This window comes from Dendroctonus ponderosae, unplaced genomic scaffold (assembly GCF_020466585.1).
Source record: "Dendroctonus ponderosae isolate FM_Combo_2020 unplaced genomic scaffold, Dpon_F_20191213v2 Dpon_F_20191213_8, whole genome shotgun sequence".
Classification (NCBI taxonomy): Eukaryota; Metazoa; Arthropoda; class Insecta; order Coleoptera; family Curculionidae; genus Dendroctonus; species Dendroctonus ponderosae.
The window spans coordinates 835009-850586 of record NW_026019016.1 but is presented as its reverse complement, the minus strand read 5'-3'; the positions used below and the strand labels follow the sequence as shown (position 1 = coordinate 850586).

Sequence of the window (15578 nt, the reverse complement as noted above, 5' to 3'; positions counted from 1 at the left end):
CCCATCAGTTTCAACTTTTCTAATAGTTGCGAAACTTCTGAATCGATGGAAAATTTCCAAAATTCAAAAAATTGTCGAAATTTGCGATTTTGCTTTACAAAAACTGAATATTATGCACCTTCAGTAGAAATGCAGGCAGAAAGCGTAACTGCCCGAATGCAGGAAGACATTGGGGGTTTTCGGGTGGGTTCTGATGGATGCATCAGAACAGTGTAAGCGTTCAGGTAAACCAGTTCTGAAGATGCCATTCATTCGCCATTCAGCCATTCGTGCTTGCAAAACGTCGAGAAGAAATTCTACCGAACTACGGCCTATAAACCCGAAAAACCCATTAGTTTCAGACATTCGTATCGTTGATTCGCGGATTATTGCGTTAAGTGATCCGAATTAATCGACGTTCCGCTCTTTTTCTGGATCGTCTGGTTTATGGCGAACCGCTTTCCATCGTTGGAGTTTGCCAACTTTTCTTGCTCTCATTTTCGCATCGAAATATGGTTTCGCGGTCGAAATTAGCTGGCGTAAGCTGGAAAGTCGCCTATGAACTGAACAAACATCCCGAATTTAGTGCGGAAATAGTTGAAAAATTTGGGTTTGTTTCAGTTGTGCCAGAGACTCGCCTTGTGGGTCTTCCAACTGAAGATGTGGAAGATCTGAAAGATTCCATTGCAATCCGATGCGTCGTGGATGCAAATCCCAAAGCTTCAGTGGTGTGGCGAAGAGAAGGCCAGACTCAACCAGCCAGTTTGCAGGAATTGTTGCAATTTAGTCCAGCGATTCGACAACACTCTGGATTATACACGTGCCATGCTAGGAACAAGGCGGGCGATTCTCAGCCGAAACGAGTGCAGATTGATGTTAAATGTAAGTAGATTCATGTTTTCGTTCAAAGGCAATGTTTTTGAGTCTCCGTTGTTCTTTGAAATATTGCAAACGTTCAGTGCGATCATATCTTAGGCCAAATTACTCAAACACGTAATGTGCATATACTGAAGTTGTAATTTCACACAAAATCAGCCAGGGAGTATTTATTAATGCCTGCCCGACTTGGAATTTATGAGTTGGGAGTTATGTCTGCGGATAAATTATAACAGTTTAATCAGCATAAAGCTACTTTTATAACTTTGCGTTATTTATAGGGCTTCCCGGCCCTCGGACGATGAATAATTATTAATACGACTTTATTAATACACCACATTCAACTTGCCCAGTTAATTTCTTTTTTAAGCTTTGCCCATTCCTGGCATGTGTTGCAAGTTAAATTAATGTTAAAAATGTGCTTAAACCTTTATTTTGCAGGGTTACAGACAATGTTTTGCTAATCTTCAACGTCTTGAATTGAAATATTAAACATTCCAATTTTCCAACTGATAAACTTATGGAAATATCTCAACGTAACCTTCTCCTATGTGAATAAATCAGTCAAAGACATCCATCTCCATATCAAGTTGGAATATTTCAATTCTCCTACTGAACTTCTGTTACATAAATTCCAGTTAAGTTCCTTCTAATAAGACAATTTTTCTATTTTACTGTACGTTCCCGGCAATAATATTCTCTAAGTTCTCTGGATCATAAATCTCGGTATCAAGCGTAGAATATTTTATAAAGTGCATTCGTGTTATTGGAAAGTAAACCTTGCACATGCAAGTGGAAAAATTTCCCTAAGGTGGGCAGGAAATTTGAGGCAAACGCAGCATTTATTACTGTAATTCCAGTTTAGTACCGAGGATTCAAGCATATTTACAAAATTTCTTGCCAGTTTCAAGGAATGGCCAGCAAAGGGCCAATTTTGCTGATAAAAAAGATGTCACTGGAAAAAATCACAAAAGAACTCGAAGGCAATTCCCGAATAAATTCAACCTTCTGACAAACTGATGATAACTTGCAGATCCAGCTCGATTTGCGCTAAAGTGCGGACTGATGGACACAATCGATTCGACACCTTTTATTGTAATTTTCGACCTTTAATATTTCGCCCCTTTTTCCGGTACAAATTGAATTTGAGTGGAAGTGACAAGCAATAATGCGCGATTATTATTTGAATAATATTGACTCTATCGGTTGCTGACACGTGCAATTATTCAATTGCTTACAAAAACCCTGAATTCGATGCGGAAAATGCCATTATTGAAATTGAGACTCATCCAATGTTATGGGACTATGTTAATATGTGATGTTTTACTGTGAATAAACATATATTGTTTTATTGGGGCCGAAGGAATGGGGGAAAGTTGCCTAATTCTGAACGCAAATTTTTGGGCTCAATTTAATATCTTTTCTTACTACTGTATCAAATGAATCAGACATTAGTGAAACAACATTTAATTTTCTATGATTTCCACATTTTTTGTTTCAGATCGGCCAAAAATAATCAGTGTCGGTCGCGAAAGAGTCAAAACCACCACTCTGTTCTCTCCAGTGAACTTTGAATGTCTCGGTGAGGGCAATCCGCCTCCGACCTACCAATGGGTCCAAAAGAAGACCTCCTCGCATTCGGACAGTATTATTGAACGAGGACGAGAAGCGAAACTGTATCTGAACAATGTTACGTATGAGTTTCAAGGAGAATGGAGATGCCGAGTGACCAACATCATCAAAGGAGAGGAACAGAGCGTCGTTAGTGAGCCGATAATCCTTCAAGTACACGGTGAGCAAAACATGTGTTTCTCACTCAGCAAAATTCCAGTTCTATAAAATGTGTAGGTATTTATGATTTCCAAAAACAAAGTGTCTATAGTAGAAACAAAAACAAGTCAGACTTAATCTCTCATCTTTAATCCGCTACTTGTGCCGCATATAAATTCAATTTTATTCCTTCCGAGCATGGGAAATAGATTCGCAAATTTATTCCATAATTTATCCGAATACATACAAGTTGGGTAACATAATTTCTATACAGTTTCGAATTGTTTACTTAAACTAGTTTTCGGAACTTTGCCTCAGAAACTCGACGCAATGTCATTGTATTGTTTTGGGGATTAGAAGTTTCTACGTTCGGTGGATTTTTGCTTTTTAATTAAACGAAAATAGACTGAAGGATCTAATGCAAATTATCTGGTACTAAAGTGAATTGTAAATGGAACAGGTTAATTAAAATGAATAAGGAAATTGGCTTCCAGACAATTCAAGGCAATTTAAATTAAATAAGTTGATGTGAAGATGCTGTAACTTTGACCACCGTTGCGATCATCTGCATTTTCTAGTTGCAATTGTACAATTTAATTTCCCAAATCGATAATAATTTATTAAGGTTTCATTATTTTGCTCTATGTTGCAGGAGCGCCGCAGATTTTGCGGCAAACAGCCAACCAGGAAATCTACGTTGAAAGTGGCCACCCAGTAGATATGAGCATGGTTGTATGTGCAGATCCCAGGCCCAGATCTGTCGCATGGGAATGGGGCTCGTTGAGGTTGGAGGCTGGGAACGAAATGGGTGAGCAGTTAATCAGTAGCAGGATTTTTATTTCAGAGTCGAAAATTGCGTGAAACCGTTAATTTTCAGTCCAACATCCAGCGCGAAAAAATGGCAATTTGGTGCGGTTTGAATTAACTTTTGGGGGTTATTGGATTCAAGCTCGTTCTATAAAATGCGAAGATTTCAATTTCCTACTCGATCCAGATTGGAAGTTGGAGTTTTTTGCATTTGGGGGAAACCTTTCATTTTTAAACCGAGATTCATAAAGCGCGAATTTTGTGCGATTTAAATGGACATTTGAGAGTTTTTTCAATTCAATTATCTGCTGTAAGACGGCCAAATTTTAGCTTTCTACTCGCTTAAAATTGGAAGTTTTGCAGAATTTTTGCAGTTGCCATAAACTTTCATTTTTGGACCAAGATTTCTAACGCGTGCAAAAATTTGAATTTTGTGTTATAGGAATTAACGTTTCCGGATTTTTCAATAAAACTTTCCTTTATAGAATGGCTGAATTTCAACTTTCTACTCGCTTTAAATTGGAAGTTGGGATTTTTAAAGTTTCAAACAACATTTATAGAGCGTTCAAAAACTACAATTTTTTGCAATTTGAATGAACTTTGGAGATTTTTTAAATTTAAGTATCGTCTGTAGAATCGCTGAATTTCAACTTTCTACTAGATTTTGATTGGAGGTTGGGATTCTTTGCAGTTGCGTCAAACTTTTCATTTTTAGACCAACATTAATCAGAAACCCAAAAATTTGAATTTTGTGCTATTTGATCGAATTTTTCAGAGATTTTAACTCAGGTATTTTCGRTTGAATCTACAAATTTCAAATTTCTGCTCACTTTATATTGGAAGTTGGAATTTTTTGCAGTTGCATGAAGACTTCTTTATTGGGCAAATACTCATAAAGCGGCCAAAAATTGAATTTTGTGTCATTTGAATTAACTTTTCGGAGTTTTTTTATATGCCTGAAACTTTTCATTTCTAGACTAACATAAAGAACTCAAAAATTGGAAATATGTGCGATTTGAATGTACTTTTGACAACTTTGAACTTCAACTATCTGCTACAGAATGGCTAAATTTAAGCTTTCTACTCGGTTTAAATTGGAAATTGGATTTTTGATTTGAATTGGTCTGCTATTGCATGAAACCGTTCATTTTAAGACCAAAATTTACAGTGTGATACAAAATGATCTCTTGGGATTTTTTAGATACCTGGATAATTTAGAACTTTACACTTTAGATAAATTTTTGGGATTTTTTCACTTTGAAGCCTGTTGCTTGAAACCGTTTATTTTCGAAGGAAACGAATAAGCACCTAATCAATCACATGATTTTTCGTAGCATTTTGTGAGTTGAATTCATCAGAAATTTATAGTTGAACGTCTGTGGTCCAGTGGTCAAAGATTTGATGAATTTTTCAGGAAAATTCAAAGTTGACGAAGTGAGCCAAGAAGAAGGAGAAGACTGTTATTTAACCATCCTCCACATCAAAGACACTTCGGCAACGGATTCCCGAACGTATTATTTGCTGGTGGAAAACGACAAGGGGAAAGACATGCACGCGATTCAATTATATGTTAACGGTGAGTTCTGTTGACGCTTTATCGGTCTTCTCATCTACTAGTAGCGACGATATTAAAGAAATATTGGTGGGGCAGGCTTATGTTGCTATGAGTTGATAGGGATTATCCAGGCTAGCGGATTTTTTCGGGTGAAAACAATCGATTTTGCTCAAAACTCAAAGCTTTCTAAGTAGGTCTAAGCAAATCTCGCTTTTGCTGTTTATTAACTGCAATTTTCTTGTATTATAGCTATTGATGACCAAAATAGTTCCGGTAAGTTAGAATCAGTAGATTTCCGCAACTTACACTTAAGCTGTAGAAGAGAAAAGCACAAACATTTAAAAAAATTTTTTTTGGGTTCTTGTTGATGTCAAACAGTTTTGTCTTAACATTGTTAATCGCCAGGTTTTAAAGACTGTTTTTCCGGTAAACGCAAAAGGTCGGCATTAAAATGTTCAATTTATCCCGACGATTCATATTTTAATTTAAAAACGCTGGAAACCATCCAGCCGTCGGTTTTTCTCCGTGAAAATACAACCGTTCCATTATTCGAATTGGTTTGAAACTGAAATGCGGAAACCGTAATGCGATAAGATGGTTCGCATCTTTGTTATACATCCGTGTAACAAATTTAGTCGATGATACTTATGCTGAAGGGCGGATTATTTCCGTGTCCTTTCGACGGGAATCTGACCGAAGTCGATGGGGAAATTTAATACAAAGTCGAGCAATTTTGCAGAAAATACAATGTGAGGAAAGGTGGCTTGCGGACTTTTTTTGGGTTTTTTAATCGTTTCGATTGCCAATTTTGTGTTTTTTTTTTCAGAACCGCTTCAGATAAGTACATTGGCGAGTGTTGCTGGCGCTCTTTTGGTGGCTTTTCTCATATTGGTCTGTGCTTGCATCTACGCCATCCGAGCAGAAAAGTGTTGCTTTTCGAGTAAGTTATTAGTAGGTGGTCTATATTTTTTCGGCGAGAAATGAACGGCAAAAATGTGCGTGTTCAAGTGGAAACTTGAAGCGATAGCCATCGAGAGTTTCAGTTTATTATAGCTTCAGTATTTTTTGCTTTAATTAACGCTCAATTCCTTTATTGGATTCCATAAAATAAAGCAAAATGTTGTTTTAAAGCTGTTCATTATTGAAACGCAAATACTCCTTCGTTATTTATGTTGCGAGTCAAGTAACACAGCGTTATTACTGCGAGCGCATATTATTTGACTACTAAATATGTATTATTTTAATCATATTTTATTCCGTATTACGTCCGATTTAGTTTACCAGATAAATCAAATCAATAGATTTTTGCTACTGCCTAAATAGTGCAATCTAAGCATATTCAATATTTATTGGTTCAGTTTAATGCAACAGAGATCAACGTAGTCGAAATTTTAATTAATTTCATTAGCGAGAATACCACAATTTCGATTGTTTATTAACTGTTTGCTATTTATTGTTTTTGCTGTAACGCTAGATGATCGTTCCATATTTAGTGTGATGCTGCTGTTAGTTTTGCAGCCGAGATAAATTTAATCCCATCAATAAAATCGATAAGGGAAGCCTAAAAATGTCAGCAAAAAATTGTGTTTGGCTAATAAAACGTGCTACTTAATCAATTATTTTTATATTGCAGGAAAGGGTGACTTCAAGCCATCAGACATTGATGGGTAAGTACACATAAAACAGAAGTACGGGCAATAAAGAAAACTGGGTAATGTCTCACGTGACTTTACACGAAGTCCGAGATACAAAGGAAGTAAAACACCGAGCTCGTTTAATGGATTGTAAACGTGAGCTTTCAATATTTGATTTTCATTGCTGGTTTTTCTCAGTTGTCTGTATTTATGTCGTTACTTATGGCGCTCGAATGGGATTACGAAGAGTTTGGGGAATATTACTTCCATAGAACAAAGGCTTTGTCAATAATTGCTAAGCGGAATTTACTGCAATGATTACAAGTTTCTTTTTCATGAGTTTTTCACTTATTTGTCCGAATTTTTTTCGATTTGTCCACTAGATTGTCTTTCATCTGGTTCGGTTTCTGTTGTTTGTAATTTTCATGTAGGGAAACTGGGGAGTTTTTCAGGCTTTTAGGTCAACGTAGAAAAGAATGGGAAACCCAAAAAACTCATCAGTTTACCACAAGTATTACTTTTTCATTTTCCAATCGTTTAGCTGGTTTTTCGCTTTTTTTACAATTTATTCAAAATCATGCTTATCGAATATTTTTTTATTAATTTGCGTAATTTTGTGAGAATTTCATAAAGTTAGGGCAGATTTTCATACGACAAAAAGCCCCATTAATTTTGTTCAATTATTGAAGATGCACGAGACAGAATGGACTTGAAGATTTTCCAGGAGGGAGGAAATTTATCGACATCAACAATGTATTAATTAATTGGGCAGCACTTTTTTCAAGGAACCGTTTTTCAAATAATGTTAACTTTAAGTCACTAAAAGAGTAACGAATTCCAAGTTAATTTCGTTAGACTATACTCATTTTGAGTAACTATCTATTTTTTTTTAAATTTGACTAAAATATCTGAGATTACAGGAATGTTTTATTTTTAACCCAACGGGTATAACTAGATATAGATGAAGCATAACAAACTGCAGAAGGAATGAAGAGTTTGGAAGCAATCCAAGTTTTTTTATGTTTAACTGCAGTCGTTGTGAACTTGAAACGAAATTACGATTCATTAAAGCTCCTCCTTGTTGTTTTTTGTGCGACTCAAAGTCTCTGGTTTGCCAAAGAAAAATGTAAAGTTTGTAAATCTATTAGTCGCCTTTCTGAGCACACTCTGAAGAATCTATTTTTCTGTTAATTGTATAAAATCTGGACACTCAAAGCCCTCAAATCAAAGACTTTGTTGCACTTAGCAGATCCCTTGCAAATGAGGCGCGTTCTACGTTGTTGAGAAACGGAGGATTATTTCTTCAAACTCTCCATTTGTTTTATTGGTAAATTTACATGTTGGTGTTTTCTCGGATCCCCCGTATTTGACTGAATATCTATCTGCTGAGACAAGGCAATAAAAGCAAGCTCTAAAAATAAGGCTTGGAATAGCTAAAACGCTATTTTTAAAAGCCGCTGCAGACGTCTGTTAAAATCACGAAGAGGTGTTTTGCAATTTAAAAGTCTATTGATTTTGGCTTTCCACCTGCAAAGTGCTTTTAGAGATGTTTTACTTTGCCATCGAAATCGGGACACCCTTTCAATCGTTTTATTCTCAATATCTCTTATCTGATTACGAGCTGCCCGGATTACTGTACAGGATGTTTTAGTTCTGCTCCTACTTCCAATATTTCCACCTCGCTCTTTGTGGTCAGCTTCTCATTCAGTTTCTCCACCGTTCTTGTGCCAACACATTTGAAAGTTCCAGTTTTCCATTCTCCATGGAAGCAAGCTGAAGATGTAAATCTTTAATTTGAACTGAGCCCGACTGATTTCGATTCATCAGTTGGAATTTGGCGTGCTTTGAATTTACGTTATTCTCAGGTCGTAAATAATCAAACATCCGGCGCTGGAAAATCCCGGCTGTCATCTTAGAAGCGCTTTATTAAAGGAGTTTGGAGCAAATTTGTGTAGGCAGGTGGTATTTGAACAGCGGTGCGGTTTTCACGTTAATATGTGATGGAAGCGACACCTTATTGCCAGCGAATTGCATGTTACCAGGCCTTGTTTACGGGCTTTCAGCGTTCTAAACCGAAAATTGAGAGTTTCGTCCTGCGGATGGTTGCTAAATTCTGTCTCTGTCTCTTCCATCCAAAAAAATCCTCCTATTGCGGCCGAGTGATTTCAATATCCAACTTCCTTCCGGGCCGGGTGAAACCCGAATCGCAAACTTATACGGATTGACTTAATGAAGTTTTCAAACCATTAACAGTTCGGCTCTAGAGCATGACGGTTCTAAATGAGAATTATAAAAGCACTCTACATGTATTCGCTTATAAGTTAGAGCTGAGATAGCCGCAATTTAACTTTATTACAGCTGGCTTTATTGCTTCGAAAATACGGTTTCGGTTTTATTAAACGTGCGGTATGCTGATCGGATATTAACCACCCTATAAAACTATGGTATTTACCTTCAGAGCGATTCCGCAACGATATTGAAATGCGCTAAAATATTATCGCAAATATTTAAATTTTTCTACCTTTCGTGTTTGTATCTTTCTGTAATCTTAACAATAGTTTAGTTGAATATTCCAGCTGCGTCATGCCATATTACAGCGATTGAAGCTGTTTGGCTTGTACGGTGGCGTTTTGAGATTGCATTGCCAAACTTGGCCGCTTTTAGTAAACTTTTCCAGCAGGAACAACACAACTTCAAAGTACGCCAGTTTAAATGAAAATTATAGAAGCACTTAATATGCAAGTGGCTTTATTAGGCATGAAGGGCACTGATTTAAATTTTCAACGCGTTTCGGCGCTTTGCACTTCATTATTGTTGTTTTGTCCTTATTGTTGACGGTTCTTTCACAAGTCGATCTTAGCAGGAATGGCGGTTGAAAATCTGTCGAATTTTCCACGTTTATTTCATCAAATCGTTCAGTTATGATGTAAATTATTTACGAGCGGATAGTTAATTTACTGTTTTGTGTTCTCTGTTTTTGCCTGCATTTTTTGTTTGCTTGATCAGTGTTATAAATGCTTATCTGGTTTTTCCTCCTGGTTATACTTTGGTGTAATGTCAGACTTGTGTTTTGGATCTTGGATCAAAAAACTACATCAAAATCTGTGCAATCTGGGAACGATTTCAAGACAGGAAGAAGAAGATGGGGGTGAAAGTTTTAATGTTTCTTTTTGATTTTTTCTTCACCTCTTTATAGATTTTGCAACTTTCGGTTCTGCTGTTGGACATTCAAACAGACTTTGTTTTTTCGCCCACAAACTCGCTCTTCCAGCGCGCTTCTAACCGTTTCCTAAAATATTTTTAGGTTCTCCGATTGATTCGGATTTTCATCTGCGGCTTTAGCTCTTGCGGTAGCTGTGAGGTGATTCGAATAAAAAATGTTTTAAGAAGTTAATGTAACGTTTATGTGAAATGCTACATTGATTCTCTACTTCATACTTTTAAAGCTTGTTTTGTCTTGATTGTTGACGCTTCTTTTACAAATGGATCTTAGACTTTCCTTAGATCTTAGATCGCATCGGAATCTATACAATCTAGGAATTACTTCAAAGCAAGAGAAAAAAGATACATGAGGTGAAAGTTTGGATGTTTGTTTCTCTCTTTTGATCCTTAAAATGGTTCTACATTATCAGGCAGTCAAAGAGATTATTTGTTTTTTTGCCTCCAAACTGGTTCTGCCAGCACGCTTCTGACCGTTTCCTTAGAGATTTTTATATTTTCCAGTTAGAAAGCGTTTAGTTAGAAGAGTTATGAAATCGCCGAGTTATTAAGTCAATTATTTATTAGAAGAAATTTAATTTGATGTTTTATATTTTCTATTTTTGCCTGCTGTTTTCACCCTTCTGGTTTTTCATTCTGGTCAAACTGTGGTTTAATTTCAGACTTATTTTTTGAATCTCCAAACATCCACGTCGAAATCTGTATAAGCTGGGAATTATTTCAAAACATGTACCTGTTTTGCTACATGAGGTGAAAGTTCAAAGAGGTGAAAGTTTGGATGTTTATTTCTCTCTTTTGATCGTTTGAACGGTTCTACATTACCAGGAATTCAAAGATATTGTTTGTTTTTTGCCTCCAAACTGAGTTTCCTGAGATATTTTTACATTCTTCAACTAACTCTGATTTTTATCTGTGTCTTGTGAGGTGTTTCGAACAAAAAAGGTTTCAAAAAGTTAATATAAAGCTTCTTCTACTCCATTATTCTTATTGTTATTGTTCTTATTATTAAGGGTTGAATAATTTTCATTGTTTGAGTAGAAATATTGAATTTTCAAAATACTGTGTGGTTTAAGGGGCGCAATATAAGTGATGGCTAAACCCATAAAACCGCAGCTGTAAAGTGAAGCCTTATAAACCTACAGTGGTTTATGTAGAATTTCATTACGAAATGGATGGAGCAAATTGGCTAATTTCAAAAACAGTTTGAGGCTTAGAGGCTTTTTATCAGCCATAAAATGATGCCACACTAACTTCATATCGGCGCCTTGTCTTCATTCTTCATTATCTAGCATTTAATATGCAAATTTGAACAGATGTTGGTAGGAAAATGAAGTATTAGCATTGGGGATTTTTTGGGAATTAGCCAAAATTAATTTAACAACAACAGTGGTTCGTTTGGCATTAAGGAGGAGCTGATGAATTCTATTTAAATCGCAGACTGAAGTTGATTATTATGCTGCAATTCGGCATTAATTACCAAACCCATTTTGGCTTGATTTGTTTGCTTTCTTTGATAATGCCTACTATAAAATACATTAATTGATATTTAATTGCCCGCATCGTTCGGTTCCCCATGGTTAAATCAGATTTCGACAAGTAGAGCGTTCCATTCGATGTTCGATGGTTATATACTCGACCAAATTTGCTTAATTATTAACGTTGATATGGCCCGATTGCCTAACGATATTTCAACGGCTCATCATATGATAATGACGGTTGGAATTGGATTATAATCATCTTATTAATGTTTAATGATATATTTTCTCTTGCTCCCGGTTATGTAATTTCACTATTTTAACAGCTTAATGCTGCGCTTTCAATACCGCTATAAGGCTCGTAATTTAGACATTCAATGCTGCACGTCGAAAATAGTTTTAAGTAAATATTTGCTTGCAGAAATTATGCTCTGCAGGATTTTGCGAAAAATACGAATTTAAATTTTATTCCTACCGGAGCAGTCTCAAATGGATTAAAACATGTTTTGTATTTGCTCGCGCAGATTAATCTTCTCGGGAAAATATTTGCAATCGACTGTGTTGTTTTTTTTTCTGTTTCCGTTGTTAAATGAGCATGATGGTGTTTTGGCACGTCAGGAAGCGATAAATTCGACGCAATTAACAAAACCTTGCTGGGCCTCCCTGCATTGTGAACGGCCGCTATTGCGTTTCGATCTCCCGGTAATTTTATAAAGTGCATATCTAATCGGTTTTGCTTGTTTTACCGGCTGTTAATGTGTGGAATAGCTAATGAGAACTCAAATAAGCATCGAAATACTCGCCCAATATGAACTAAGCGGAATTAAACTATTATTTGGCAGAAAAGCGCTATCGCTGCCATTTCTATGATCTTTATGTGTTATTTCGGGAGCTGATATTTTTGCAAAAGTGCGTTTTCATTTGCTGCCTTTAAATGTACTAAGTCTTATATCGAATAAAAGGAAAAATACTGAGGGTTTTTACAGTTTTTATTTAAGAAAAGACAAATTTGAAGCAAACGGGGCAAGCTGGAAAAGTTTGCAAATGAATATTATGCGACAAATTTTTAAAAGTAATTTAAGCTCTTAAGCCTCGACTTCGTTTCTGATTTGCGGTTCACAAATTTCAAAGGTTTGGAATTTATAATACAATTTTTATGCGGAAAAACAGTACAGAGAAACTTTGCTATCCAAACACATTTGGGCCGAAACAAGTTCTAGACACTTTTACAGAAACGAGTTTTCTAACTAAATAATATTTTAGTCTTAGGGTCGAATATTTTAAAGCGTCTTTAAACTCCAAGTTTTTCACAATTTCATATTTTTGCTTATAACTTCTAAAGGTTAGGTTTTGTAGCGAATCCCACATAGAAGGAAGCAGATAGTAAGTCGCTCTATCAAAAAAGCTCTAATGGTTATTCAGGTATTTTCAACCGTTTAGGAGATTTGAGCAAAAAAATTAAGGCTTTGCGTCTTCCTTTTTTAGAAGTTAATTGTGTCCTACACAAATGCACCTGCAATGCGGAAAAATAGCACTCAATATGCTCTATGGAAAAGATCTTTATAAATGTTTAGATATTTTCAAGTCCGTTACAGATAAGTGTAAACTTTTTCAAAGTTCAACATCGTAAGTTTGTCTTTTAGTCAGTAAGAGGGTAGAAATTTTAGGCGCATTTGCACAAAGACTTGGACGAAGGAAAATTGCGATTGTTCGGATGTTATCAAGGGGTTTTCAGCAAATAGGAATAAATATGTTTGCGTTTGTCTCTTCAGGGGTTAAGAAATGTTTACGTGAATTGCGTGGCAAATGTTGACTGTTTATAAGATTTGCTTACAGTCTTTTAGAGGTTAGTAGTTTTTCTACAGCCGTAAAGAGGAAAAACTAGCTTGCATTCCGCTCTATCTAAAAGATTATTTTCCCTTCATGTCTAGCGTTTTACTTGCCAACTTTCACTCCTAACTTTTTAAGGTTCAGGCATTGCCAGTCAAGCTTTACGAGAAAATCGATCTAATCCACAAACGCCCGTTAGAATCAAAGAGCTTTTCTGATCTTGCTTTGTTTGAGCAAAAGAAAATTTGAAAAACTGTTTCGATTTGTAGCCAGAAACTGGACATAGAAAAAACCGCCCATCATCTGACCAACAATCAGAATCAAGCGGGCGCTTTGGGACAGGGTGGGATTCCGGCCGACGCCATCTACACGACGGGCCCACGGGGCGGCGCCCACCCCGACGCCATGAAGGTACGTCTGGCTGCAATGGTTCTCCAACCGCCCACTAGAGTGTAGCACTGCACGATGCTGACGGGGCGGTCCACTAGGGGTGGGAGTGTAGAACACAAATTACTCCATGAGCACCATGTGCTCGAACTGACCACCTCCGCCACTCTTGGACGGCCCCACGGCAAAAACGCCACCGTCATCGAGTATCGATGCTAACTATTTTAAATGTGTGCGATCAATCAGCATTTTCCGGTAGATTCTCTGGAAAATTGCTTCCTTTTGGAGGAAAGGAAAGCGTGTGGAACTTCAGGGAATCAGTCGCTAGCAAGAGTTTGAGGGATTTTTCTGGATTATTTCAAGAAAGGTACCTACCTACATCTTTTTAAGAACCACTTGAAGGTTCATATACCTCAACTCAATGGGTATCGAGAACTTTTATTCGAATTATTGAAAAGTTTAAAAAATTTGCCTCTAGCCCGTATAGTTGGGGTAAGCTGGAACATGTCAGCGCGTCTCACTTAAATTGGTCTGGTAAATCCACGCTTACCTATGTCAATTTCACCGGTTACTGCCGTATGCACACACATATCTAGCGATTACCACACTAAAACAATGTAAATATACATAATTCAATTTAGACAGATGAGTACATTATCTTGATGCGTTCAATATAATCATTTTAGCGTGAAAACGCGTTCTATGGGGGCTATCAATGCCGTGCTTATTATTTACGATCGAATTTGTTGGGTTGGGAAACTTGCAGATATTTGAAATCCGCCCATTGGGGAGGGATTGAAGAGGGTTGCTTGCGGAAGAAGTGACACAACAAGGAATATGCTCAGGGATTATAGGAATTAAATGTATTAAAGCCTCCCGAAGACCTGCAGGAATTGAACGAAATCGTATCAGTTCTCACTCTCCATTTATAAACTGAAGGTTTTTGATATTCAAAAAGCTCCTTATTCTTCGAATGGGATTTTTGCTTATAATTCCTCTCGCCTTTTCTGTTTCTGGATGAAATTTCTGTTTCTGTTTCTGGATGATCAGTTCAGAAGATGTGTAGAATTCGTCATGGGCTGCTGAGAATTGTCCCCGCATATACGATGTTTATGGGACGATCCGAGTGTAGGCGATTTGATCCTCTAAAGAACCCCTAAAATAAAGTGATCTCTGAGTGTATTTTCTAAACTTTTGCTGGCTTTATGCCAGTCGCAGCTCCCTTGTATCGAGTTCTTGATCTCATCTTGTATAATTTTACATGTCGGCTTTTTTCAGATTAAAAAAACACGTTTTAGCAATTACGTAGCAACTGAAAACTGCCATTTTTTGAGTAGAAGTTACAATTATTCAAAAATCTGAATGAAATGATTTCTAGGCAACACTTTCCCCAAAGTTTTGCAGTGGGCCAAAATACAAAGAAGTGAGACTCCAAGAAGATTTCCTAAGAATCAGAATTTAAAAATGTCTGGATTTAATGGTATTTAAGTGAAACTTTGCGTTTGTATATACTGCGGCTTCTTCCACAATGTGTGACATTTTTTGGAACCAAAGAATTTTTTCTGTTCGTCCAGTTTTAGACCTAAAGTTGCAACTTACCAAAAATCGTGTCTGCGTGTATGCTATTTAGTTGTTCGGGCTAAAGCTTCATCTAAAATGTGCGAAACTTTCTAGTTTTTAGTCTCTTTTTAAACTGGAGAATTTATTATTGTTTTATTTTGATGCCCGCAGATGTGGATTACGCTGGCGACAAAAATCGCAATCAATTGGACTTAAGAAACACTAAATATTTACCGAAGCGGAAGCAACCTGTATAATTTGTGAAACTCGAAGTTCCTACTTTCAATATTTTGGAAAAACTCCTCCCTTTGCTTCTGCTCACTAGCAGTCCGGATTGTTTAGGTCAGGTGATCGAGGTGGCCGAGCCATTGCTCCACCTTATTTATGGAATATTGGGCAAATATAAGGTGGAGCCCTTTTATGGGCATGAATCATATGTTTGGGAGAAATTCGCAATAAACTTCGGTTTTTAACCGGAGCGGCAGC

The 15578-nt window shown here is 36.8% G+C and overlaps 1 protein-coding gene across 2 annotated transcripts in view; it reads left to right on the top strand.

The window, feature by feature from the left end:
* The window catches only part of LOC109544899 (irregular chiasm C-roughest protein), a 143870-nt gene that overhangs the window by 122817 nt on the left and 5475 nt on the right, over positions 1 to 15578 (top strand). For both annotated transcript variants that reach the window (XM_019915320.2, XM_048668902.1), the window contains exons 6-12: positions 601 to 861; positions 2357 to 2647; positions 3278 to 3433; positions 4847 to 5008; positions 5814 to 5927; positions 6621 to 6654; positions 13415 to 13556. In XM_019915320.2, coding sequence (XP_019770879.1) covers positions 601 to 861; positions 2357 to 2647; positions 3278 to 3433; positions 4847 to 5008; positions 5814 to 5927; positions 6621 to 6654; positions 13415 to 13556 — 1160 coding nt within the window. The remainder of the gene's footprint in view (positions 1 to 600; positions 862 to 2356; positions 2648 to 3277; positions 3434 to 4846; positions 5009 to 5813; positions 5928 to 6620; positions 6655 to 13414; positions 13557 to 15578) is intronic.